This window comes from Fistularia commersonii, chromosome 14 (genome assembly GCF_037954325.1).
Source record: "Fistularia commersonii isolate RoL2024-O1a breed Wild chromosome 14, RoL_Fcom_v1.0, whole genome shotgun sequence".
In the NCBI taxonomy this organism is placed as follows: Eukaryota; Metazoa; Chordata; class Actinopteri; order Syngnathiformes; family Fistulariidae; genus Fistularia; species Fistularia commersonii.
Window position 1 is genome coordinate 10,475,872 of NC_141297.1, and position 27,042 is coordinate 10,502,913.

The 27,042-nt window shown below is 39.6% G+C and overlaps 1 protein-coding gene across 1 annotated transcript in view; it reads left to right on the plus strand.

Annotated features, from left to right (window-relative positions):
• celsr3 (cadherin, EGF LAG seven-pass G-type receptor 3) overlaps nt 1-27,042 on the plus strand; it is a 108,056-nt gene that overhangs the window by 32,952 nt on the left and 48,062 nt on the right. Inside the window, exons 5-11 of the mRNA XM_086159992.1 lie at nt 13,935-14,157; nt 18,380-18,495; nt 18,732-18,820; nt 19,127-19,141; nt 19,469-19,626; nt 25,855-26,018; nt 26,148-26,273. Coding sequence (XP_086016118.1) covers nt 13,935-14,157; nt 18,380-18,495; nt 18,732-18,820; nt 19,127-19,141; nt 19,469-19,626; nt 25,855-26,018; nt 26,148-26,273 — 891 coding nt within the window. The remainder of the gene's footprint in view (nt 1-13,934; nt 14,158-18,379; nt 18,496-18,731; nt 18,821-19,126; nt 19,142-19,468; nt 19,627-25,854; nt 26,019-26,147; nt 26,274-27,042) is intronic.

The following is a 27,042-nucleotide window of genomic DNA, read 5'->3' on the forward strand; positions in this document are numbered from 1 at the left end:
TCTGACGGGGCCTTTCTGTGTGGAGTTTGCATGCTACCGGAATCTTAGGTTTCCTGCAATGGTCTAAAAACATTCAGTAGGTTCATTGAGACCCTAAATCACCCAAATGTATGATCTGCTAGTGACCGGTCAAGTGTGAAACCCATCTCTTGCCAAATAAAAGCTGGGATAGACTCCAGGCTCCATACATGTATATAAAAATAAATGAACAACTCATATGGAAACGTGGGAATCCTAGAATGGTAGTTTTGAAGCTTCTTCCTGTGGGTTTGTAACAATCTATCATAACAAGAGCCATTTGAATTGTAGAAGGCAAATGTAACAATTTAATGTCAATCAAAGAACAATCTTTAGCAGTGTGACTCTTATTCCTGTTTGTGCCCTTTGAAGGGAATGGCTGCAGATGTGAATATTTATTTAGTTTGATAAAGCATTGGAAAAAAAAAGTGAAGGGGTTTTCATGTGGGGTAGCCTGTAGTCAACTGCAGCTGCGGAAACTAAAGCTGACTGAGCTCCATACTGACTTCTTGTATGATCTGCTCTGATTTCGCTCTTTTGTCATGTTGCGCTGAACAACATCACGAACACCCACTCTGCCTCATGGGAGAACTTCTCCACACGCTACCTGTTCTTTTGAACTCAAAAAGTCTGACACATGCAAGCACACACAGCCCCAACAGTTTATATGAACGCCTCATTCTTGCTCCTCCTCTTCTTTTAAATTTCAGCCCTTTTTTCTCCTCTGATCTGCCCCTTCAAACTGCTGCTCCCATCTACAAGCCAACAGGTAGCTTTAAATTTGGAAAAATGCTGTGGATATCAGGTTGCATCTATAACTCTTGAATATTTTACCTTGCCTTTTCTTTCATTTAAAAACAAAGCTGGGCAGAGGAGAAGCAACGGATTTTCTCATGAGATAATCAAAGTGTTTTCCAACTTCCTTCTGACACCTTCAGTTAAAAACAGACAAAGAGCGAGAGAGAGACAGAGGAAAAAAGCAAAGGGAAGCTGAAACTTTGAGCCTGTTGAGAACAAAGGAAGCAGAGAGAGGGGCAGATAAGGCACGGCATGGGCTAGGTGGTAGAGCAGTTGTCTTTGAACAGAATGCTCTTAGTTCAATTCCTGAATTCCTCTTAGCCTGCCAAAGTGTTGTTGAGCAAAGCACTGAGCCCTTTACTTCTTCTCGGGTGCTGCTTGGTGGCCACCTGGTGCTCATGGTTCATCCTTGATAGCCTTATATGTAACTAAATAAAGGGCTTTCTTTTCTACTTCTTGATTGAGAGGGAAAAAGACAGAGATAAAGGATTGGCTGGAATCCCCAAATTTGATGTTTAGTTTTGGTCATAATTTGAAAAGGAAGACATGGAATGGAATGAGAAAGATAGAACGGAGACAAATGGATATGATGGCAATGAAGAACAGCTGTCTTCAATTGTTTTCAATCAGCTTTAAAACTCTGCACAAGTTGTTTACTTCTGGGGGCCCAAACACTGCAACCATGTCAAATTTTATCACACACATACACACACACACACACGCACACACAACAGCATAAATTAGAATACCAAAAAATCTATAGACCAATTCATGCTTAATATCTTAACCATTTTTACCATTGTCAAACACCTTTCTGAAATGACACGGGATTTAGAAAAAGGACAAAAGAGATAACTGTTTTAACCCACCAATGTTTAAAAATGAATTGGGGACACTTTGATGAGATTATATCAAGAGAAATTCAGTTTTACTAATTACTGGACCAAACCACTTATGATAGAGAAAAAAAAAACAAGCAAATTTTAAATAAGATTTGACTTTTGACCAAGACACATTACTTATTCTGTCTTTAGGTTCCAATCAACATGAGCAACACTGAGGGATGTCCTTGAGGCATCCTGAATTATAAAGTTCATGAGAAGGCAAGTTAACCACGAACAGATGCATTATCAAAAAACCACAGAGCTCCCGATTGTCATCATCGCAGAGACCTAAGAGGTAGATAAGAAGTGGACAAAGGAGGAAGAGAAAAAAAATAGATGGCTGAAAATTTATGACATAGTACAGAGAGACTTGACAGCATGATTAGAGAAGAGCAATGCAGATGAAATCACAAAGGAAAACAGGAAGAGCAAGACTTCTGGGAAAATCTGGAGAATTCGCGATGAGGGGTTTTGTTGTGATGAGCATATTGGGCGGGGTGTTAAACAAATGAAATCTGATGGCTCTGGGTAGTTGGCGCTGTGCTTTTCCTGCGTAGGCGTAGGGTGTTGCACTGTCTTGTCAACACCTGGGGCAAATGGGGGGGATAGGAGTGGGTATAGTCAAGAATGAATAGAATACTGAAATCTCCAGACATCTTTCATCCATGTTTTGTCATCCACTAGATTTTTCATCCCTCCATCTATCTTCCCTGCACCCTTTCCCTCATGTGCCTTTGGTAGCTATGAATACCTCTCACTCTTTAGTCTATGGATTGCTCTGACTTTTTAAAGCAAAGCCGTGGGGGAAAACGTTTTTTCCTTGAGAGTGAGAACTATTTTCCAGCTAAGAATGGTTCTCTCTGAGAAACCTGAGTCAGATGTAATTTGCTTTCAAATGCTTGTGATGTTTCTGCCAAAGCGGCTGGTTTTGTGTGGCGATGGCTTTGTCAAATAAAGTCAGAAAAAGTCGGTTAATACGGCGTCCAGTCTTCTGGCCGAGGGCTCAGTCTTTGACTTTATCTAATCCAATCTCTGACCCTCTGGAGTTTCATGTTCTCTATTTGTGTTCTCTGAGTTCTCTGGTTCAATCCCACAAAGATGCAATTGAAAAATAACAAGTATGTTAAGTAAGGACTGAAAATGTATTGGTGTGAGTGAGATGGTAAATGGTTGTATGTATCTGTATGTGGTCCTATGATTGACGGGGGGTATTCAAGGTAAATCCCGCGTTTCACCTTAATATTAGCTGGGACTGGTTCCAGCACCCCAACAGTATAAACTATGAAAAAGGGATATCAATTCAAAAAGATAATCCTTGTGACTGCAGGAAATTAATGTTTCATGTAGCTCAAAACCGTATTCTGCAAGTATGACTGAACGTCCGTCTCTAAAAATTCTGTTTACCTCAGGCTAACCATCTCCCAATTGTCACCTTTAACCCAGGAATAAGAAGGATGTGGCACTTTGAAAGGGGACACTCAAGAGAAAATAAAGCCTGCTATGTAAAAAGATTATCACTACCTTTACAGCTTTAACCCAAGAGATGTGGTGTCAAGTGAGGCGGTCTGATCACTGAGAGAACGTCAGTCTACTTTATGTACGTTTCACCCAAAAACTCAATACACAGCCTGGGCCCAGGCTCTCAGTGACATTTTAGGTGCTAAGGGGGATTACAAGGTAAAGGTTTCAGTTGAAATTCAACTGTGGAAAGTCCATAGCTTTCTTCATGTTACATTGCAGGAGCCTTACCTTGAGGTGTGTGAAATATAGGCTGTCCGTATCTAGTCCAATCGATCTCGCAGTTGATTTGACTTGTCAATGTTGTTTACTTTCTACTCGTCGTCCTGCTCCATCTAACCTGCCTTATTTGAATAGCTATTCCAGTTTGCTCTGCATATTGCAAGTACTGTAAGTCTGATTATGTCCCTGCAGTTTTGTTCTCTCCCAGAGAAGAAGCTCTGACACAAATCGATAACTAAATGGAAAACAGACGTTTAATCAGAGTCATCAATGGAGAATTCAGTCCTTGCTTTCAAAGAAAAAAAAGCCCTTTGTTTGATATTTATCAATAATGATAATTCAAACCCTCCCTGGTCTGAACATCACAAGCTAATGTTTGTCCTTCTTTGAAACTAAAAGCAATAAGTTTAATGATCTTATTACGTCTCATAACAATTACCTATCAACCCATCTGAAGATTTATAACTAATGGTATTCTGGAAAGTAAATAGATTCTTGTTGTATTGCTATTTTAAAAATATTTTATTTAAAGAATTTACATGCCTTAAAAGTGCAATGTAAATAGGAGCTGACTGATTCTGGAAAGGGAGTTTTTCACTTACTGTATCATCGAAAGTGGAGTTTAGATCTAATAAAGCAATCTGAGTCCATAGAATGAGTAACAGTATTTTAATGATATGAGAGGAAGTAGTTAATATGAGGTTAATTAGCATCTACTGTTGTAAGAGAAAAAAAAGAGAAGCTCCTCTATTTCCAAAGTACATGTCCTTGGAGTATAAGGATGCAGTATAAAATTTGCAGTCCTGTCTCCCACTGTTATGCCAAACTCAGCAGAAGCACATTTCAGATAATTATTATGAATATAATTTAATTCAATTAATTAATCAATTTATTAATTAACATTTTAATTAATATGAATATAATATTAATTAAGATAAACTCTAGATTTCTAACCCCTCGCATTTTCAGAATAAAAATAAAACAAATATTGTAGAAGGAAACAAGACAAAAGCCCCTTAATTAGAAACTCAGTCAACATTTTGGTTAAAAAATACTACATGCCAAAAGTTGATGAATAAGCTTTCCCACATACTTAAGGATGCAGACTCAGATAGAGAAAATAATTGGAAATAACTGTGTGAATGATGATAAGACATCATATGACTGATAGGCCTTGGTAGACTGATTGAAAGAGGAGATGAGACAGTGAGAGCAACAGAAACTTGGACACACACTAAATTAGTATGTGAGGAAATAAAGTAGAATGCAGCAGGTGGAAAGGGCTCAAGTAGAAATTACATTTCTTGGTAGAGGTAATGCAGCTTGAAACAAAAAGAAAGCCAGGAGATATGCGGTTTGCAGATTTTTTTATTTGTTCTATTTTCCACCAATCTCAATCAGGCGGATCAATTTCTTTACTTAAACATGGTTGAGTTAACTTTGTGAGTCTAATGCACAGAATACAAGAAAAAAAAGCTGCCTTAAAATATTGGCCTATGTTAGGTGTATGTTAATTAAAAGAGAAAAAAGAAATAGTAACCATTATTATTATTATTATTATTATTATTACTATTATTATTATGATTTTCCGACCCTGGTTTCGATTTCAACAAGGAAATCTTTCTGTGTGGAGTTTGAATGTCTGCGTGGGTTTCCTCTGTGTTTTCCGGTTTCAACCCACAGTCCAAAAACATGCAGCAGGTTAATTGGAAGACATTGGGAAAACTGCCCTGAACGAGTGAGTGAATTATTTTTTTGTTTAGGTTTGCTAACTGAGTCCTTAAAACTTCATGTTTCTGGGGTAATGATGATCATTCAATATAGTAGTAAAATTTAGTATTACATTATATGGAATTGTACATCAATAGTTGTATAGTATGATAGAACATGTTATGACTCTTATGTTATGACAAAAGTCATTACTATTTTATGCCCCATGTGTGTTCATGTGTGTGTGTGCATGTGTGCATGTGCATGTATGTGTGTGTCTGCGTGCGTGACTGAGAGCGCATGCATGTATCTGGCCGCGTGCGTGTTAAAGAGCAGTGAAGTAAATTACTTCGGAGCAATTACAAAGTACCTCAGGTCTCTATGAGGTGTTTAAGGGTGAAATACATGTTAAGTGAGGCTTTTCATGTCTGTCTATTCGGTGGATCACTGTACTGTTCTTTTGAGATGCCCCCGGGGGATTCTTACACATTTTCACAGTATGTTACCTTCATTTCCTTTTCTGTTTATAGTTCACTGAGCAGTGCATTAAGCATTTACAATTATTAGCCACTTTGTTCCTGATGCAGAGCTGCTACCAAATACTGGCAATAGCATTAAATCACAAGCTACCAATATTTTCCCTCATGGCAAAATGCTTGGATCATAATTTTAATTTAATACAATGCATCTGTTATTTACAATCAAATATTTGCTATTTTATGTTTATATACACTAAATAGAAAAAATTAACTTTTCTGTAAATATGTTTTAGATATTCTTTAACATCAATAGCCATATACATTTTTATAAAATGATTAGAATGATTTTATATTTTCAGAGAAGCACAGGAGACTGCCATCTCTTTAGTCAATGCAAAAGCCATCAAATATCTAATAAGTAACAACTCTGTGTTATAGGTAATTTTGTTAGTGTTTCCAAGATTTTTTGTCCATCACAATCAGGTAACCAGAGACTATAATTCAGTTGCGCTGTCTTTAACATGCACTAATACAGATTTCTCTCTCACTGAATGTGTTGACATTGATGGATATGATATTGAAACCTTAGGACATGATCTCATTATCCCTCATGACTTTGGAATATCCTGTGTATTTCATGGGGGAAATGTGCTGATAAATGAGTTAGGGTCATCTCCTACTCATCACTTGACCACTGACATTAGGGGCGCATTATCAGTGGTTTTAACTATTTCAGCCTCCCTCTCAAAAATGCACCCTCTTTTCATAACAATCCCTTGCAGGACGATCAGATGTGGTGTCTGAGTCCCATTCCAGCTGGGGTATTTTCCTATTCACTTCCTACAACAAGGGTGCCAAACTCAATTGCACAGGGGGGCAAAATTCAAAACACACTTTTGGTTGCGGGCCGAACAGGATAAACATTTAGTAAAAACACAAAACTAAATGTTTTTGGAATATAAATATGAATAAAAACAGACAGAAATATTATTCTGGAATAAACTTAAAATTTAATAATTTGTGTTTAATATTTTACTCACCATAAGAATATATCTTGTTAAATTACACATGTTGGAATTATGAACAACTAAACATCAAAATAAAATTCAAATTTCTTTGCTTCTATGTCAATGTAATTAAAAAATAAACTGTTAATATTCCAAAAGATTTTGCTCAAGATAAAAATACCTCATGTCAAAATTATACAAGTTAGGAATATGAACATGCCACGAAACCTGGAAATATACATAAAAGATGTGCTTTTCAGAATTAACAAATTAAATCACTCAGTTTCTTTGCTTTTATGTCATCTGCTCGCACACGGACACCACTCATCTTTTTTTGGAAGCAAGTTGGCTTATGTTTGGTGTGAGGTTCTGTGTTGTGGAGATTCTCAGGACAGACTGCAGGTTCTCATCAGTGAGACGACTCCTGTGTGCTGATTTGTTAATCTTTATCACTGAGAAGAGCTTCTCACACAGATATGTGCTACCAAACATGCACAAGGTTCGAGCCGCATGTAAACGGAGCTGGGGCATTGCTGCGGGGATGGAGTGAACGAACTGTGTGGGCCCCGCAGTGTTGTTCTTTGCCTTCGGTGTCCCATTACACTGCAGCTCAATCAGTTCCATCTGAATCTGCACAGGTGCAGTTTACACATCGATGGCGAATGGGTTGCAACAACTGAAAACTCTTTTTTGTGTGCTTCAAAGTCACTAAAGCATTGTGCAAACTCAGTGCGTTTTTGGGAACACCGTTGTGCCGACTTGGTTCAACATTACTTGGCAACAGAGAAAGTGAGGCAAGTTGCACGATTGCATTTGTGTCTCCCATAAAAGCAGCTTCACTTGAAATGCCTCCACTGCGTCATACATGTCAGTGATCATGCGGTCACATACATGGAGCTGCAGATTTAAGGCGTTAAGATGAAGTGTTATGTCAGCCAGAGATGCCAACGCGCACTTCCACTTTTCATCCCTCGAGATGGTTGAGTCTTTTCCGTTACTGTCCATGAACCGACAGATTTCGTTTCTTAGCTCAAAAACTCTATTGAGAACTTTTCCCCGACTCAGCCAACGCACCTCTGTATGATAAGGAATGCCGGCAAACTTTGAATCTATTTGCTGCATAAAAGACCGAAACTGCAGGTGATTTAACCCTCTAGCTCGGATAAAGTTTACGGTTTGCATTACAGTGCCCGTTACATGATCCATCTTCATGACTTTGCCATATAGTGCTTCTTGTTGTATGATGTTGAACTCACCAATACAGTTCTCCTCCTGCATCTTCAGTTGCACTCTTCCTACCAGTCCACTTTTTCCACTGCCCATAGCCGGTGCTCCATCAGTTGTACGTCCAATAAGTTTTTTCCAGGATAGTTTCATGTTGGTTACACTTTGACATACTTTTCCAAAAATGTCTTTCCCAGTCGTTGTCCCATGTGTCGATTTATTGTCCATTATTTTCTCTGTTTTCAGAATCCACTTTTTTCTTCGGCATCATGAGAGGCTATCTTCGCAATAACTTATGGCAACAGAAGCTAGACTTGATTGATGCGGGAAAAGCGCTGCAAGGCAGCTGAAGCATTGCATTATGGGATTTGTAGTATTGTATAGTATTGTGTTATCAGCGCTTCATATCGACTGGCCATTAATGACGATAATGTAAAATTATCTTTCGGGCCGAATATGATTACACGCCGGGCCCGCAGGCCTTGACTTTGACACATTTGTCATACGGCATCTGAATACTGGGATATTACAACATGATTGTCACAGGATATTACCAATTCACTAACTCAACAATCACATAAACAGCCCATTGCTCTCCCAAATCCAACATTGAACATATTTGTTTGATGATACTGACTTATTTCCTGCTCTCTCATTGAAAATTTTCTTCAAAATGTTCTTCAGTGACATCTTTGATAGCCTCAAGTTTGCACTCAGCTGACTTGAAAATTCCAATTGCAACTATAAAATCAGAAAGTTCCAAGGGGGCTCTACTCCTGTTGTAGGCTGGAAACTTCCATCATAAACTTCACCCAAATAATCAGGTGTTCTATAGAGTGCAGTTATTAGAAGCATTCAGATATTGAGAGAAAAAGGTTATGATCTTGTTGTTTCCTGTGCTTGTGGGGGGCCCTGTGAAATAACAGAAACTAGATATCGATCGACTTGAGGGTGTAGTGAATATTGACTGGAACGGGGCTGAAATTCACTTTTAGACAAAATATCAAAGGCCAAGGCAAAGATTATTCAACATTGAAAAAATGACAACGTCTGATACAAAGGAATGATTAAGAAATTGGAAAATGAAATAAAAGATATGGAAAGACACACAGGTGTGAGGGTAGAAATAATCAAAATGTGTGTCAGAAGTGTGTGAAGCAAAGGTTATCAATAACAAGGAATCAGTTTGAAAAAGGCAGAGAGGGAACTGAGAGATCAATCAAGGTAATTTAGAGTGGAAATGGAAAAGGAAAGAAGAGACTAAGTCAAGACACTGGAAAGAAGGTTGAGGCATAAGAGTGATAAGTTTGATGGCAGAGAAATACAGAGGAAATTATGCACTAGTCAATAGATAAAGGAAACAGAGCAGAAACAGCAAATTGGTACAGATGATGAGAAGTAATGATAATCATGCATCAGGAGGATAAAAATAGAAAAAAAAGAAAAAAAATGCAAGGAAAAGGACAAAATCAGGAGTCAAGGACATTAAATGAACGGCAATAAATAAATGTACATAAACCAAGATGCCTGCAGAAGGGCAAAAGAGACTGTTCCAGCAAATAAATTAAAGAAAGCCAGGCAAACATTAATCACAAGAGTAAAATAAATTAAATTTATTGAGCATCTTGTATATAAAATAGCAAAAGAAAAGAAAACAACACAAAGCACAATCATGCATACCACAGGGTTTTTCTGTAGGATCAGCATCTACTGATCAGTTGAACTGCACATGGAAGAAATCGCTTAAGATCCTGTTTAAACTGTGTAAATTTAATAGATGACAGAATTTATATGTGTAAAAAGTCACAGATCAGGGTAATCGGGATATTTTGACTCATTATGTTTTTCTTGAGGGAGTCTTGGAGGGAAAAAAAAAGAACCAGCCAGAAAAAAAAAAGGAGTGGGATCAGGGCCTACAGGGGCAAGACAAGAGGAAGAAAAAGAGGAGCTGCTGGGAGTGTACCGGCCCTCAGGGATGCACCATGTGCTAGGGTGGAGGAGGGGGATGATGGGATGGGAGGTAGGGCGGGGCAAACTAAGATGCCGGGGGGCGGCTGAAAGATACCGGCTTTGATGAATAAAACATCTGCATGAATGAAGGGGTGGTGTGAATACATTACGGAGTAAGAAGAGGGGAGGAAAAAATATAAAAGATAAAGAATAGCGATGAAGAGAGGATGAAGAAAAGAACAGCAAAGTTTGACATGTATTCTATTTAGAGATCTAAGGGGGTGGTAAGAAACGGAAGGAAGGAGCCAAGAACCGAGTCGAATGGATTGAAAGGAAAACTGTTTTCTACGTTTTAGATGGAAAACACAAGTGATAGTTGTCAGACTTGTTTCCTTCACTTAATGTGCAGACTTGAATTATGCGTGGCGATACCACAAAGTGAATGAGTAGTCAAGTATGTGTAGTTCCAAGCAAAATAAAGAGACCGAAATATTGCTGGTTGAAATTATCCATTCTTTGGAATGAAGGTTTGCTTTTGGCATTTGTAGCCTGTTTGTCTCAAAAGATCAACTGAAAAATCCCCAATGCAAATATTATGACTTGTAAATTCATCATGATAGGACTTCATTATCTAAAATCAAATAACACTGTTATCTCCTTAGTTAATACAAAACAAGGACTTCATGCCGAATACTTTAGGATGCGATTATTTCTCTAAGTGCCTGAGTGGTGAAATACAAATTTCTGCCATCTTTTGCAAGTACAGAGAAGAGATGTCACTTTTGTACTGAAAAAATGCTGAACATTTATTTTTAAAGGGATGACAAGGCAGTTTATAAATCTTACTATGATCTTCAAGGAAATCGAAGGTCTCCATTGTCTTATATTTTTGGGGTATTAATGCTGAGTCACTTTTTTAAGATAGAGGGGAACTACACATCCAGTAGCAACATTAGAATGTAGGGATTTGACAGTACATCAAGGTGATCCGAAATCATGACAATTTAAACAAATTCATGTTTAACATCCAGTCAATTAAGTCCTACCTGCCAGAACAGATTTCTGAGCTTAACTTGAGCGACCTGTTCTGTGGCCTGTGATAATTTACTGAATAAGAAAACTGATAAAGTGCATGTGTGAGAATGAATAAGTGGAAAGCAATTAGTGTTATTTAGATTTTCCTTTGAGTCATAACCCTCATATTTTCTAATGACTATTCTAATGCACTTGTCTGAAGTGTTATACCATTTCTTATTGTTTGTTTGAAAGAGGTCTTTCTCCTCAGTCATATATTATTTGTTTTGTCTTGAGTGTAAAAATAAAACTAGCCATGCCATACTCAAGCAACCCAGCAAATCTCAAAATTGAAATTTCACTAAAATATGTCAACACTAAAGAGGAAAGTAAAACAAAATGGTCCCTCAGGGACTTGATCTGTATTTCTATGTGTACCTGTGTGTGCAGACAATGTGTGTCAGGCTGATATCTGATTAGAAAGTGCTTGGTCTTTGTGTCCATTGGTGTCTATGTGTGTATAGAGGGTGTGAGTTTATATGTGTTTGTGCGGCCTTGAAAAGGGAACCGCCTTCATACTGTCTGGGCAAAAGGAGAGACTAAATAGACTGATGTTGAGTCAGCTTAAAATCTTGTCTTCTGAGATCTCTTTCTGGTTTAGTTCTGCTAATTAATGTGTGAGTGGGTGTGCATGTCTCGTCCGTGTCTGTGTGTCTGTGTTATGGTCTGTGGCTCTTATTTTAGTTACAGTTTATGTGACCATACATATGTATGTCTTATTCCATCCACTTATTTCCTACTAGTATCTCAGCCTGTCCACAAATATGTGTGAAAATGAATCACTAAGTGTGTCTGCTTAAATTTGTTTGTGCGTGCATATATGCGTGTGTGCCTCTAAATGCATTATTCATTAGAAATAATGTCTATTTATTTATTTTAATATTAATGAGGAGATCTGTGCAGATGACTGGGTCCATCAGACCAAGGCAGGGGAAACGTGCTGTGTTAGAACCACATGTGTGTATGTCTGAATATATGTGATTGGTTTTTTTTAATTGGTTCCCTGTTGTTTCAACTTACATGAAATTATATGTCAAATTGGAGAGGGAGACCATCAGAGAGTAAAATAAGGACAGACAGATGTAATTTCAATGTCCTCAGGGTTTTATTGACTAAGATATGTGTGTGTGTGACTGTTTTGACCTCTGAGTTATTTTTGTTGTGAGAAACTGAAAATGTCAGTAAAAAATAATGGACATAACGGCAGGGAGAGAGAAAGAGGCATGGAAATGGAATATAGGAGAATCGGCAAAACAGGCCATCAAACACATCAAGAGAATATGTAAATAGGGAATTCAAAGTAACAGTCTATTCCAGAAAACCTTGTGAAACTCTTGCCCATATCAGGGATACAAGCAGCTAGTTGGAGTTGCTGTTTTTTCGATCTCTCTAAAAACCTGCAAGGTCTTGTGGAATGACATCGAACCAGACTTGCCCTTTCAGTTTCATATCTCTTTCCTTGAGGCTTGAAGGCTGGAGGAATGAAGATTAGATTGGGCTGAAAAAAACACCTGAAAAACAGACTGACCCAACTTCAAGTCCACATGGAAAGAGAAGAAGGGTAACTGGACACTATGTGAAAATAGTCTATATCTCAAAAGTAATATGTGTCACTAGTGGTTGATGATAATAGCTCATATAATAATCAAGACATATAAAGTATATAGAATGTTGAGTTGGATGATGAAGGGATAAAATGGATGATGAAATTTACGCACCATGCTTTCTGTCAGCATGTGTTTGTAAGTGAGTTTGAGGTTTTTTTTTGTGTGTATATGTATGTGTGGGTGTGCATTGTCATGACCTACCCTGAGGTGTGTGTGTGTGTGTGTGTGTGTGTGTGTGTGTGTGTGTTTGTGTCTGTGTAGCAATGTGCCAGTCTTTGTGTGTGTAAATATCTTGAATGTCAGATGATATAAGAATCCAAAGTACAATGAATAAAAGATAAAGGTTTCTATTGACTCATATTTGTGGTACGTTAGCTATCAGTGCATACCTACTTGTATGTGTGTATTTGAGCGTGCGTATGTGTTTCGAATTTGGGCTGCAAAGATTCTGCCAGTGGGCACTGTGGCATCTAAAAACAGCCCAGACAAAGTGCCTACAGAGGCAGGTACACGATAAAACCCTACAGCCTCAGGGAAATGGACAATGATCTGTGTCTGTATCTATGTGTATTTTTGTGTGTGTTTGTGCATAATTTTGTGCATGCATTTTATTTTTTGATTTGTGTCTATACTTGTGTTAGTGTGTGTGTGTGTCTCTGTGTGTGCGTGTGTGTCTGTGTGTGTGGTTGAAGCCCTTGGCAGGTTCTGAAGTGGATCCTGAAGGAGCACTTTGTCTTAAGGCTACATTCAAGCCCTGTCTGCTCTGTTTATATGCGAGCAGAGGGATTGGGGTTTTTGTGAGCAGCTGCTAAACGTCAGACAATGCGTGTGTCCAAATATGCTCAAGGAAAGGTGAAAACCGAGTATGACTAGCTTGTTTGAGCTTCTGTGTGTGTTTGTATGTCTGTTTGTGTGTGTGTGTGTGTGTGTAACGTGGGTGTTTCTGCCTCTTGAGACACTCCCGACTGGCGTGTGTTCATTTCTGCCAGCAAAATATGTCTGGTGTTGTCTTTGTGTTTATTTTTTTTTTCATTTTTTTCATTGTCTATACCAACTGAATCACATAAAAATAGGTTTTGTTTTTATATGCTACCCCAATCGTCATGCATAAGTTTTCTGTCAAATAATTATGTTGTTTTATAAATGCATTATCTGATGAATCATTATGTGCAATAATTTACATTCCTCTTATTGCTCTACGGGAATCAATAACATGTTGTAGTCATATAATAGAAAAACGAATATACATGTTCATAAGTCAGAGTCAGTAGTGATGGAATGCCATATGGCAAGAAGGAACTGGCTGTACTAATAATGTGTGAGCAAAGTGGATGACATGTACTATATGTATGTTAATAATGTGATAAAAAAAATGAAAAAAGTGCTGTAAATGCAATTACTCCCACTGAGATTTGACAGTCTTTTGATTCTTCCTCACCCCAGGTGACCGATGTGAGTTCGACCGAAGGCAGGGCAGGTGTGTTCCGGGAGTGTGTCGCAATGGAGGGACATGCAGGGAGGTTTCAGGTGGTGGATTCCGCTGCGAGTGTCCTCCAGGGGGTTACGAAAGGCCGTACTGCACTGTCACCGCTCGCTCCTTTCCGCCCAAGTCCTTCGCCATGTACCGCGGCCTCAGACAGAGATTTCACCTTTCCATCTCTTTAACGTAAGTAGAGATAAGATAAAATAACCCTTACGTATGTTTTTCTTTTGAACGCACTTAACTCTGTGTTGTTTTTCATTCCTTGGTCATTCTATGGACATGCGACAGAAACCCATTGCCACACCAATCCGAGTTTCAATTCCCTGCCTCTAAGAGTCTCTCTTCTCTTCCCTTTAATCTATTTCATCTCCATCTCAGAGTTTGAAGCTGTAATTCATGTTGTGTGTCTGTCTGCTTCAATGCCTCCTTATTTGAAATGCTTGCTTTATCCTCTTTCATCTGTCAATTTACTGGTTTGCTGCGAAGATCTCTAAATTCTCTCCTTCCACTCTATGTACCTGACCATCCTTGCATTGACATCTCAATAGCTTTTTCAGAGAAGACTGTTTTTTATCTTATGCTTCTCTATGAAATGACCTGATATATTTCTTACACTCATTTAATCATTGATTTTATCAGAAAAGGGTGGAGGGTTTAAGTGTTAATCTGATTTTAAATGTCAAAGTCAAACAAAAACATTATGCATGGTTATGTTTTCTATTTTTTATTATCTATTTTCCAACAAAATCCACATAATCTCCATCAATTTCCAGTCCAAATTCAGCCATTTTTTAAATACAACAACATGCTACCTAAAAAAAATTGATGACATTAAATAATTATTGTCGAAATCAATACAAAATTTTATAAAGCAAGGTCAGAAAATGAACATCAATTGTCCTTACTAAAGCATATGAGTTTCTATAAAATCTTCCTCGATACCAAGCTGCCCGTGAATATATAGGCATTCATTTTTCTTTATCGCTAAGATACTTGTAAATATGTACGGAATGCTAATGACACTGCAGGGGGTTATTCTTTATTTAACAGCTGAGGGACTGTTGTTCTGCATACCCTTTACCATTTTTTGGCATTCTGAATGATTGTGTGTGGGAGACTTAAAGTGGTCCTTAGGAGTGGTCACACTAGGTTATGATTGCTGCCCACATTGATGCAGTCTAATGATAGTTCTATGGTGGCATTGCGTCTGGGTTGTTTTGTGGCCACTGTAAAGGGGTTGATATTAGAAACTTTGCTCATCATATTTTTTTTTTACAAATTAGCCTTTGTGCATTACTGATGTGCATTTAGTGCTGCATAACAGTTACATGCGACCCCAGGCTTTTTGAGCCATAGTCAAGAAATAAAGTGCAGTTAAAGAAGAATATGTGTTTTCTTTTAAACACCAGTGGCGGCATGGCACAGGGAATTAGAGTGGTCATCCTTGGAATGAACGTTCCTGGTTCGATTCCCGGTTCCTCTTAGCTTGTCGAAGTGTTGTTGAGCAAGACACTGAACCCCAAATTGCTCCTCTGGTCCTGCTCCTCAGCCACCTACAGCTTATGGTGCATCTATGATGGGTTGAATACAGTGGTGGAATTTTGCTGATCTTGTGCACTATGTATAACTGTCTTCTTCTTCTTCTTCTTCTTCTTATTCTTTCGTCTTTTCCCTTCAGGGGTCGCCACAGCGAATCAACTTACTCCATCTAACCCTATTCTTTGTATCCTCCTCTCTCACACCAACTACCTTCATATCCTCTCTCACTACGTCCATAAATCTTCTCTTTGGTCTTCCTCGAGACCTCTTGCCTGGTAGCCCCAATTCCAGCATCCGTCTACCAATATATTCTCTATTCCTCCTTTGTACATGACTGAACCATCTGTCTGGCTTCTCTGACCTTCTCTCCTGAACATCTAACGTGCTGTTTCTCGCACAATGTATAACTGTATGTGACAATAAATGTTTTTCCCTCTTCTAAAACTATGTTGAGTATTCGATAGTTTTATGAACCTTTGCAAGGAAAGATAGTTTGTCTGTTCTTATGTTGTAAACTTTCACACCTAAATGTAAGGTGTCAGCCTCGGAACCTGGGCTTTGCTCAGGGGCGTCTCAATCTTGGGAGTTTGTAAAACAGTCAAATCCCATTCTCCTCCACGCTTTCTCACTTCCACGTTGCCCACTGGTGACTAACTCACAGGTGTTCAGCTGTAGATACAAATTGCTATGACTGTCAACCCTTATCCATAAGTCAATGTCTTATTAGCATCCTGTTTGCTGCAAGCAATGTTTTTTTGGCCTGACTTTCACGTCAGGTCAAACCAGGATTTGCTCATTATTCATGCTGCGTGCTTTCTCCCAAAGCTGTTTCCTTTTATTATTGCGAATAGTGTCCATCTTTCGACTGTTCATCTTTCACCTTCCGAGAGTTTCCAACTATACCTGAGGAGGTGAAACAGATAAATATGAGCTTGTTATGTGGGGTGAAATCCATGTGTAGTCGCCCTCTAAACAAAGAAAAGCATGAAGCTCATTACTGCTAATGAGGTCTTCTGGATAAAAAATGTAACATATGCTCACAGATATCATAGACAAATGAATGTATGATATCCATCATCTTTCAAACCATCGCCAACTATGATCATAGTTGCATAATTAAGTAGAAACTAAGAACAATAACCATACCTTAAAGATATAAAACATTTGGGTGTCTAAAGCTCAGTAAAGACAACTTCAATTTCTCTGGCAAGGTTCAGGTTACATTACCTTACAGGTATTTCTGTTATCTTCAAGGTGAGATCTGCGAGTTGCCCGACAGAATGATGCAGTGCTCTGCAAGAGCTCTAGCTAAACTAAAAACAAGATTCATGCTGGGTACTGAATAACCTTCTTTAGTCAATACCAGTACCTCTCGCACATAACGCTAGCAACATCACACAGACATGATAAAAAAAACATATTCCTCACAATGTTACACTCTCCATATAAACTCTCCTATATCACAATAACATGTTGTTACAGTGACAATATAACTGTTTGATGATGTTGACAATGTTGGTTACTGACCCACTGTTTTACCCCACAAGTAGGGTTGGTACTAATATATATTTTGCTTTAATCGTCATGAAAGTTATTTTGTTTCTCCATGGGATCGCACATGGATTATTGCACAATCATTTGATATATATTTGATACGCCACTGAGGGTGTGACCTGCCGGTGATTCTTTTGATTCAGTTGTCTGTCTTTAACCTAAAATTGCACTTGCAAAGGATAGAAACTTTTGGTGCAGGCCACATCCAGAGGCTAGAAATTATACCACATAATTCCAGTATAAAAGAATACTGCATGCTTTAAAACAATCAGGTGTGTGTCAGACACCTGCGGAAACACCCGCAAACATGTATAATGATGAATGTTATAGATGTAAATTTAAAAGACAGTTGGAGTTTTGGTACTTGCTTGATATCTAGATGACAGTCCATAACTTTGCAGTCAAATTTCTCAATTTTATGGACATACATTATCATGCAGAGAAGAGAGGGAAACAAAACACCTCTCTTCTTTTTCTGCGTTAAAGCCTGAAGTTGAATCCTCTTAACAGATGAAAGATATGAAAGATCTGTGTGACAGAAAGATCCTATATTGATTCCCATTTTAAGTCTGAAAGACCTTTTTGTGTGTGAATATAACTGGTGCTGTCATTTGATGATGTGTGAAGTGTTGGATTAACGTGATCTTTTGAATGGTACGGCATCTGGTTTTAATGTTGCTAAAGAATGAACAGACAGGAGGTTACGACCGTGAATCCACAATTGAAATGTAGCCTCTTTGCATTATTTTGATTAATGCCTCTTTCATAGTTGACAAAAACATTGAAAAAGACTTCTTTGCAGTGAAGACCTGCCTAAAGTATATGTTGTTGCCAGGGGAGATGTCATCTGCACTGAACTGTCAAAGAGTGGTTTTGATCAGGCTTTGTTAACATGACAGGCTCAGCCTTGTTCCATTCCCATGGCCTTGCTGCAGAAAGAGGACGATTGTATGTAGTGTGAGCATCTTCAGAGGCTGGAAGTCTGTAGAAGTATGGCTTATTAAAATTAATACAATCTGAATGCATTACGCTTGCTCCTCTCGGGCAGTTCAGGAGTAACGTTTGCTTATGATTTGAAGTGAAGAATTCTGTATCACAGCATTTGAAATTCAATGTTCCACTTGCTAAGGCAGGAGAGATCCCTCTCAATAGTAAAGAAAATTGTAATTGTATATGTAAATGTAAAAAAAAAGGAACTTTTACGTTTTCAGGATACTGCTGTTCTAAAGGAATACTTTAGAATCATAGTACCATTGCAAAAATGTTCTGTATTTCTCTAATGGACTTGGGGTTCTGTTTGTTCCATTTTAAGTTTTGCAACCCTGGAGCGCAACGGCCTTCTCTTCTATAATGGACGCTTCAATGAGAAACATGACTTCATTGCTCTGGAGATTCAGGAGGGACAAGTGGTGCTGAAATATTCCACAGGTACTCGACCTCTCTTCGTCTCTTCAACCATTGCACATCACACATTGCATGTCAAAATCAAATAAAAACAGCAACAGTCAAAAGCATCACAGTCACAATAACAAACTTTCATATTCCGTGACATGTAAAGTAAGAAAAACAGTCAGTAAATAAATTGGTTCTTTCTAAAACAAGCTGTTTTGATAACCTTTTTGATTGATTACCTGCTAAATGCCCTTTCCAATATCCCTTTGAAGGTGAATCTTCCACCCAGGTGAGTCCCTTCCTGCCCGGAGGTGTGAGCGATGGCAACTGGCACTCAGTCCACATCCACTACTACAACAAGGTGAGTTTACAAATCATTTTGATTGAGACTTACTAGTTTCTTAATATCATAGATGAGCTCACATTTTGCTACACTGATATTGTTTTGATGGGGTTCATGCAGAGTATTCTTGTGGCGATAATTCAACTTTTTCTTATGCGCCTGTTGCATTGCCACAAATGCTTTTCATGCCGACAAATCACTTTGATTTGAGCTGAAATATTTGTGTGTGCACCATTATGTGGGCATTTGCCCATCACCGTTTTATTCACGACTACTCTCTGCGCATATCCTTTAATTTTCTTCATATTCTTTTATTTTCCTCAGCCAGCTATACGCTATGTGAGTATGAGTGTGTGTCAGAGTGCACATACACTTCTTTTCTTTCTCTGTTTGTCTCCTTCTGTCATTTTCACCTAGCTGACAGTACTGAGAGAGTGTGATCTGTTGTTTGTTCTGTTGCCCTCCACTACATTCTTACTCATTTCTTGTGTGACTAACTCAATATTTCCCTTTTTTCCTCAAAACATTATGTGTTCTTTAGTATATTGAAATAGTGCAATGTGTTTTGAGTAAAACTATGCGTAATGAATATTCCTCTTCATGTCTTGACATATCTCCGCTTTGGTTTATTATAATATTATTTGTGTTTTTGTATGTGTGTGTCAGCCAAAGCGCAGTATGAGCGGTGAAGCCCAGGGTCCGTCAGATGAAAAGATTGCTGTGGTGAGCATTGACGACTGTGATACAGCCTTGTCGCTTCGCTTCGGCACGCAGCTCGGAAATTACAGCTGTGCGGCCCAAGGAAAACAGACCAGCAGCAAGAAGTGAGTTGATCTTTTTGCCTATATAGATTCTTTGAACATTAAACCTTATAACACTACAGTTGGATGATTTATATCTTCATTTTGGATTATTAAACTGGCAGCAGAAGCAAGTTTTTGTTATATTATTGATAAACTGCAGACTGAGATTCAACAGGACCGGAATGAATTTAAGCATCTATTAGTTAACTCCACAGTAGTTTGTTAACCAAGCACAAAATGTATAGGTGAATAACTTTATTTATTACCAATCATTATGGAATATTGGCAGGTGAAAGGTCATACATTATCCACTCCTACTTGTTAATAGAAGGTAAGGGGAATTTTTTCATATGCAAAACACTGCTTTGTTTCTTTGTGAAAACTGAACAGTGATTGTTCAAAAACAAAAAAAAAAAACAACCAGTAGAAGACGGAATATACCTCATTAGTGCGGTGCTGGAAAAAGTATAGGAAAGCTAAAGACATTTGACAGGAGAAGATTTCATATCCACTCCGTTGTTAGCAGGGATATCCACTTTATTGTGAACTGTGTAAATTCAAAGGTAGTTGAGTTCTTGTTGTGGGACAGAGCGATTGCCACATGATCAAGAGTCTAAGGCATGATAATTTTTTTTTTAGAAACTGCTTAAATGTGCAGATTTACCGCTAGAAAACATGCAATTAATTGATTTTTCAAGCAAACATTACATACTAGGGAGCAAAATGAATGACTTTTTTTGCTATTTATATGGATGGATGGATGGATGGATGGATTTATTTTATTTTATTTTATTTTATTTTATTTTATTTTATTTTATTTTATTTTATTTTATTTTATTTTATTTTATTTTATTTTTGTGAAAAGTGCTTACCGCTCTCTTCAGATGTTTGAAAATAAGCTGAAAACCTAAGTCTTTCACTGTAGTCAAGTGGCCCTGACAGCAAAACCAGTCAGATTTAAGCCCTGACCTTGAAACCACTACAAGGGTCCAATACCTGCATCTGAGGCTGTGAAGTAGTGTATTCTTGGAACAACATTTTTGGAAAGTGTATTTGGACAAATACTGTGAAATAAATATATTTCAGAATAACAAACCCTTAGCTGTCAGAAAACATCTTGGACTGAATTTGCAGACATTTAAATCTATTAATAGCAAATAGAAAACCAAAAATTCTGGTAAGAGTAGACAGAATCTCTGGCTTGCTTTCAGTGTTGATGTGCATGTTTGTAGGTTAAAGAAAGGCATACTACTTAACATACTCTGCTAGTGGAGGTCTCCTGTTAGTGGTGCTGTATAGAGAGATACAGTATGTGCCCATCCCATCCTAGCTGTTAATGGGCGAGAGGCACTCGATTGAAGGGCCACATATAGTGACAAACAATCATTCACTGTCTCAAATTCATACATCCGAGCGATTTAGGCTCTGCAATGAACCTACTGCAGGAGGACATCCATGCAGATATAGGAAGAACACAGAAACTCAACACAGAAAGACCCCCTGTTGGATTTGAACCAGGGATCTTCTTGCTGTGAGGTGGAAATGCTAACCACTGCACCACCAAATATTTTTTACTTCTCAGTGCTTAAATCGATGCTTCCCAATGGGTTTTATGTTAGTCTCCTTATACTCCCTTGAATATTGTGGTTTACAAATGAGACATGAAATAGCAGTTGTTTATCTTAAAAATACTGTAATCAGGGGATTTATGTTGTCTTGGATTGAAAACAATACTTGACTGCAGATTTCGCTGTTCGCTCACTGGTCCATTCTTATGAAAATCAAGCACAGACTTAATTCAGTATGGCTAGGAAAGCAGTTCTGTTCTGCTTTCCATTCTGCTGAGTCAGCTGATGATCAGCTGATCCCAGTCTACATAACCTGGACAGCATGATGATTTTCATCCCTTTGCTCAGCTAATTTCTTTCTTCATACTGCTCTGGCAAAATGTCTTTCTGTCAGCTTACATTTTCTGCTTCTCCTGCACCCTGCTTTGCAGGCAACCTCCACCCTGACTCCTCCTTTACATGCTGTGTCTGAATTATTCAATTCCACAGTGTTGTCATTGATGCAAATTTGGTTCTGAACCCTGTGGGTGGTCTTTGATGCCGCATGAGGACAAGGGAGTCCCAGAATATAGGCATATTTCCAAATTAAGAATACTACAGAAGAAACATTAAAGTGGACACGACATAACTACACTGACAAAATTGTTCAAATGTTGAACTGCAGTATGTGTTACAGACACCTGTAAGAAAATGCTTCTTTTTGATGACAACTGTTGAATTGTTATAAACCAGGGGAATTATATGATATGATTGTTATGCTATGCTATGCTATGTTATGCTATGCTATGCTATGTTATGTTATGTTATGTTATCCATTCATCCATCCATCTTCCAACGCTTATCCGAAGTCAGGTTGCGGGGCAGCAGCTGGAACAGAGAGGCCCAGACCTCCCTCTTCCTCTTGGGATCCCAAAGTGTCCCCAGGCCTGCCTAGAGAAAAAGTCTCTCCAGTGTGTCAAATGGCCAATCTTCTCACCCAATCTCTAAGGAAGAGTCCGGCATCCCTGAGGAGAAAGCTAATTTCAGCCGCTTGTATCCATGATCTCATTCTTTTGGTCACTACCCACAGCTTGTGACAATAGGCGAGGGTGGGAATGCTGCTTGACCAGTAAATTGAGAGCTTTGCCTTCTGGCTTGGCTCCTTCTTCACCACAACAGCTGGGTACAGATCCGCATGTCGATCTTCAGCTCCATCCTTCCCTTTCTCATGAGCAAGACCCCGAGATACTTGAACTCCTCCACTTGGGGCAAGACCTCCCCGGTTGAGCACAACATTCTCGGATTTGGAGATGCCGATCCTCATCCCGGGCATTTCGCATTTCTGCTGCGAAGTGCTTCAGCGAGAGCCGGAGAACATGGACTGATGAAGTCAACAGAACAACATCATCTGAAAAAGAGGAGACTTGGGGCCACCAACCTGGATCCCCTCAAAGCCCTGGCTGCTTTGAGAAATTCTGTCCATAAAAGTTGTGAACAGAGTCGGTGATAAAGGGCAGCCCTAGCGGAGTTCAACTATCACCGGAAACAAATCAGATGTACAACCGGCAATGTGGACCAAGCTCTGACACCAGTCAAACAGGGACCGAGCAACCCATATATCGGGGATCAGTGCCCCATATTCCCGGACCACCCCCCACAGGATTGCCCACAGGACATGCTCGAATGCCGACTTCAGATCCACAAAACATTTGCAGACTGGTTGGGCAAACTCCCATGCCCCCTCGAGGACCCTGCTGATGGTATAGAGCTGGTCTACTGTTCTATGACCAGGAAGAAAACCACACTGCTCCACCTGGATCTAAAGCTCAATGACCCGACAGATCCTTTTCAGGACCGCTGAGTAGACCTTACCAGGGAGGCTGAGGTGTGTGTTCCCCCTGGAGTTGGAGCACACCCTCTGATCCCCTTTTTTTAAAAAGGGGAATAGCCACCTGGGTCTGCCAGTCCAGCTGCAGTGTCCCTGACGTCATTGCAATCCCACAGAGGCATGTCAGCCAGGACAGCCCTTCAGCCAGGACCTCATCCACCCCTGAGGCCCTGCTACTGAAGAGCTTTTTGACTGCTTCAGCAACTTTAGCCCTGGAAATTGGTGGGTCCGCTCAAGAGTCCCCCAGCTCTGCTTCCTCATTAGAAGGTGTTTCAACAGGATTGAGGAGGTCTCGGAAGTATTCCTTGCACTAATTTATATCATCTTGAGCTGAGGTCAGCGGTGCCCTGCTCCCGTTGTGCACAGTGTTGACGGAGCCCTGCTTCCCCCTCCTGAGCGGCCGGATGGTGGACCAGGATCTCCTTAAAGCCCTCCAGAAATCTTTCTCCATGGTCTCCCTGAACTCCTCACATGCCTGAGTTTTTGCCTCACTGACCGACAGAGCATGTGCCGTTTTGCCTGCCGGTACCTGTCAGCTGCTTCCAGAGCTCCACAGGCCAGAAAGGGCCAATAGGACTCCTTCTTCAGTTTTACGCCATTCCTCACCACTAGGTTTGAGGATTGCCGTCCCGACAGGCGCCGAGGGGTTGAAACTCCTTCTGACAGTTGACAGTCCAATGATATCGCTGCAAGGCTGATCAAAGAACTGCGGCCTAAAGTGCGTTGGTGCATACGGACACATATGGACACCTTTGTGCCTGAACATAGTGTTTCTTATGGACAATTCGTAACAAACACAGAGGTCCAGTAACAAAACATCGCTTGGGTTTAGATCTGAGGGATAAGTTCCTCCAAATCACGCCCTTCCAAGTTGCACTGTCGTTGCCCATGTGTGCGTCGACGTCTCCCAGTAGAATGAGCCCCCCCCCAGTAGGAGAGCTCTCAAGCAGCCCCTCTAGGGACCCCAAGAAAGGTGGGTAAACTGAACTGCTGCTCTGTGCATAGCCGCAAACAACAGGCAAAAAGCCTTCCCCTCCTGAAGGCGGAGGGAGGCTACCCTCTTGTCCACTACCCTCTTGAACACCAATGCACAGGCGCCAAGTCGGAGGGCAATCAATATGCCCATACCTACCTGGTGCCTCTCAGCGGTGGCAACTCCAGAGTAACATCCTATGGATGGTTAGCCCAGGGGAAGAGAGACCCATGTCATCTCTTCGGGCTGTGCCTGGCTGAGCCCCATGGGTGCAGGCCCAGCCACCAGGCGCTCACCATCGAGCCCCGCCCCTGGCCTGGCTCCGGGGGGGGCCCTGGTGACGCAGGGAAAACTGGGTCCAGTTCCTTTTTTAATCATAATGGGTCTTCTTAGCCATGCTTCCCTCACAAGGGACCTGTTTGCCTTGGGTGACCCTTCCAGGGGCGTAAAGCCCCAACAACAAACCCCATCACCATGATAAGGTGGCAGCTCAAGGAGGGGATATCATATTATATTATATTTGATTATAATAAATATCTTTTCTTCAATTGCTGATACATTTTTTTAACAGTTTGCATTTTTTTAAAACCATTTTCAGAAGACCTCAAAACTAGGTCCTCCCTATAATGAGGCTTCAATTTTCATGTTCATGTCTATCTTTATCTCTCTGATGGTCTTGTTACTCATATCATACTGTCCGTTGTTGAACTTCATTTTTTCCTACGCATGGTCTGTTCCCCTCTCTCTGTTCTCTTCATACACAATCATTAAATTTGGCAACTTGAAATACTCATCATAACTTTCAAGTGATGACCTTGTCAAAGTTTTGAGGTCTGCCCTCCTTATTTGTCTGACAACACACGCAAGCAGTCAAAAAGTGCCCTGCAATTGTGTTGATGTCTGGCCTCTGCTCTGTAAGCTGTAATCATGTTTGCTGTATTCTGTCAGTGTTAAGTGAGCCTTGGAAAGGAGAGGATGGATCAAGGAGGGAGGCCAAAGACTAACCCTTTGAGATGTTCTCCCTTCATTCCAGCTCACTTTCTTTTTTAATAGCTTCCCCTGTCATGACGTCTAGTTCTAATAACACTTTTTTGTTGATATCAGCTGTTGCTTGCACTTAATCTCCTGTGTGCTAGACTCTTTTCATATCAAGTCGCAGCCCCTCCAGTGCATAAATGTGACACTTGTCAAAGCTCACACAAGAGAGAAAGAAATGTAATGCTCTAAATTTGACAACACAACTTATGTCCTCTCAATTTTTTGTCACAGAATGTATGTACGAGTGTCTTTTTATCCACTTCTAGACATGTTATCGCTTGATATTTGCTGTAACTGATGCTTAAACTCTCTTTATGGAGCTGCCACTTCAGCTGCCTCCACATCTCCCCTCTGTCATATTTCTTCCCTTATTATTGTTGATATTCCTGAACATCCACTTCCTTTTATTCTTCTGCTCCAATCTCTTTCTCCTCTGCTGCATCATCCCTCTTCATATCATCTTTCCCAATATTTGGTGTAAATCATATTTAATTGGCTGTTTTACCATTCTTTCTGTCGGTCTTTTCTTTCTCCCCTTTTCATTCTTTGCCCTGCTGTCAACATTTTTATCCTTAACAAGATCATCATCATTTGATTTTTCCCTAACATCTTCCTTTTACGGCTGTTTTTGTTCCTGCTGACATTCATCGGCTTAATCTCTTGACTTGTTCAATCCCTCTGGCTACTTTACACTCCTTCTGTCTTCTTTCATTTCCTTTCCTACTTTTGTTTTTTTTTCCATATTCTGTCTTTTTCTCCTTTACCTTACTGGTTCCTCTCTTTGCTCTCTCTGTGTTATTCAGGTCTCTGGATTTGACTGGTCCCTTGTTTTTGGGTGGTGTTCCCAACGTACCAGACAACTTTCCATTTGGTGCTAGGGAGTTTATTGGTTGCATGAAGGAGCTGCACATTGACAGCAAGCCACTAGACCTCGCTGGATTTATCGCCAACAATGGAACAGTTCCTGGTCATTACTCTCATTTCAAATACCCATGACTAACTAGCAAATATAAGAATTTAAATGTGGAATAAAAGTACTGATTAAATGGTTACAAATGATAAGGTGAACAGCATATGTATTGAACGGTTCTTACAGGTTGCAGCGCCAAACTCTCCTTTTGTAAGTCCAACCCCTGTCAGAATGGAGGAACTTGCAGGGTGAGCTGGGAAACATTTTCCTGTGAGTGCCCACTTGGGTATGGCGGCAAAGACTGCAGCCATGGTAAGAGCTTGTCCTGGTTTTATTTTTTTCAGTTTGACAAAAGGCATCCTTTAGCAGTTTAATATTTGTTGAGGTACTGGAAAATAGAGTTGGGGTAACTCTGCTCACTTCTCTTGTACGGTTGCAGAATTTATTGTTAGCCTCTGTTGTCATTTGCACTTAAATATCTGATGGGGAAATCATTCAAGTGTAAAAATGCTACAGGTAATATATACTTTGAGCACACAGCATTGAATAATGAAAATTTAGAGTATAATGCTTCACTTTATTTCTAGATTGTTTATTATAGAAGGTACTTTGCTTTATGTCCTATGTATGATCCACATCTTAATACATGTTCATAATACCATATATGTAGGTATGCTCTACACAATGATGTGACAATTAAACTTAAGCTTATCAATGAAGCAATGCAGCAGCAACTTTTTAAGTCCTTAGGAACGGTAAAATGATAGAAATAAAGGGATAATGTATCATTAAAAAGTTATAGTAATGGTATTATATATATTCTGAATCAGTTGGAAGGAAAAATTCTCACAAAAGGTAACCAAAAAGGAACATTGAAATCGTACTCATGTGGCGCGCATAAAGAGGTGTGTAAATAATGTACAATGTAATAATCTGTGAACATCTTTAAACCATCATCTTTAATATAAAAAACCCAGCTGCTGTGATGGGATTGGACAACGCGGAGATAGCAGTGTGTTAGAAAAAAGTCAGATTCTGCCTTTCAGTGCTTGAAGTTGTATGTGTGGTTATTCACTCTCCC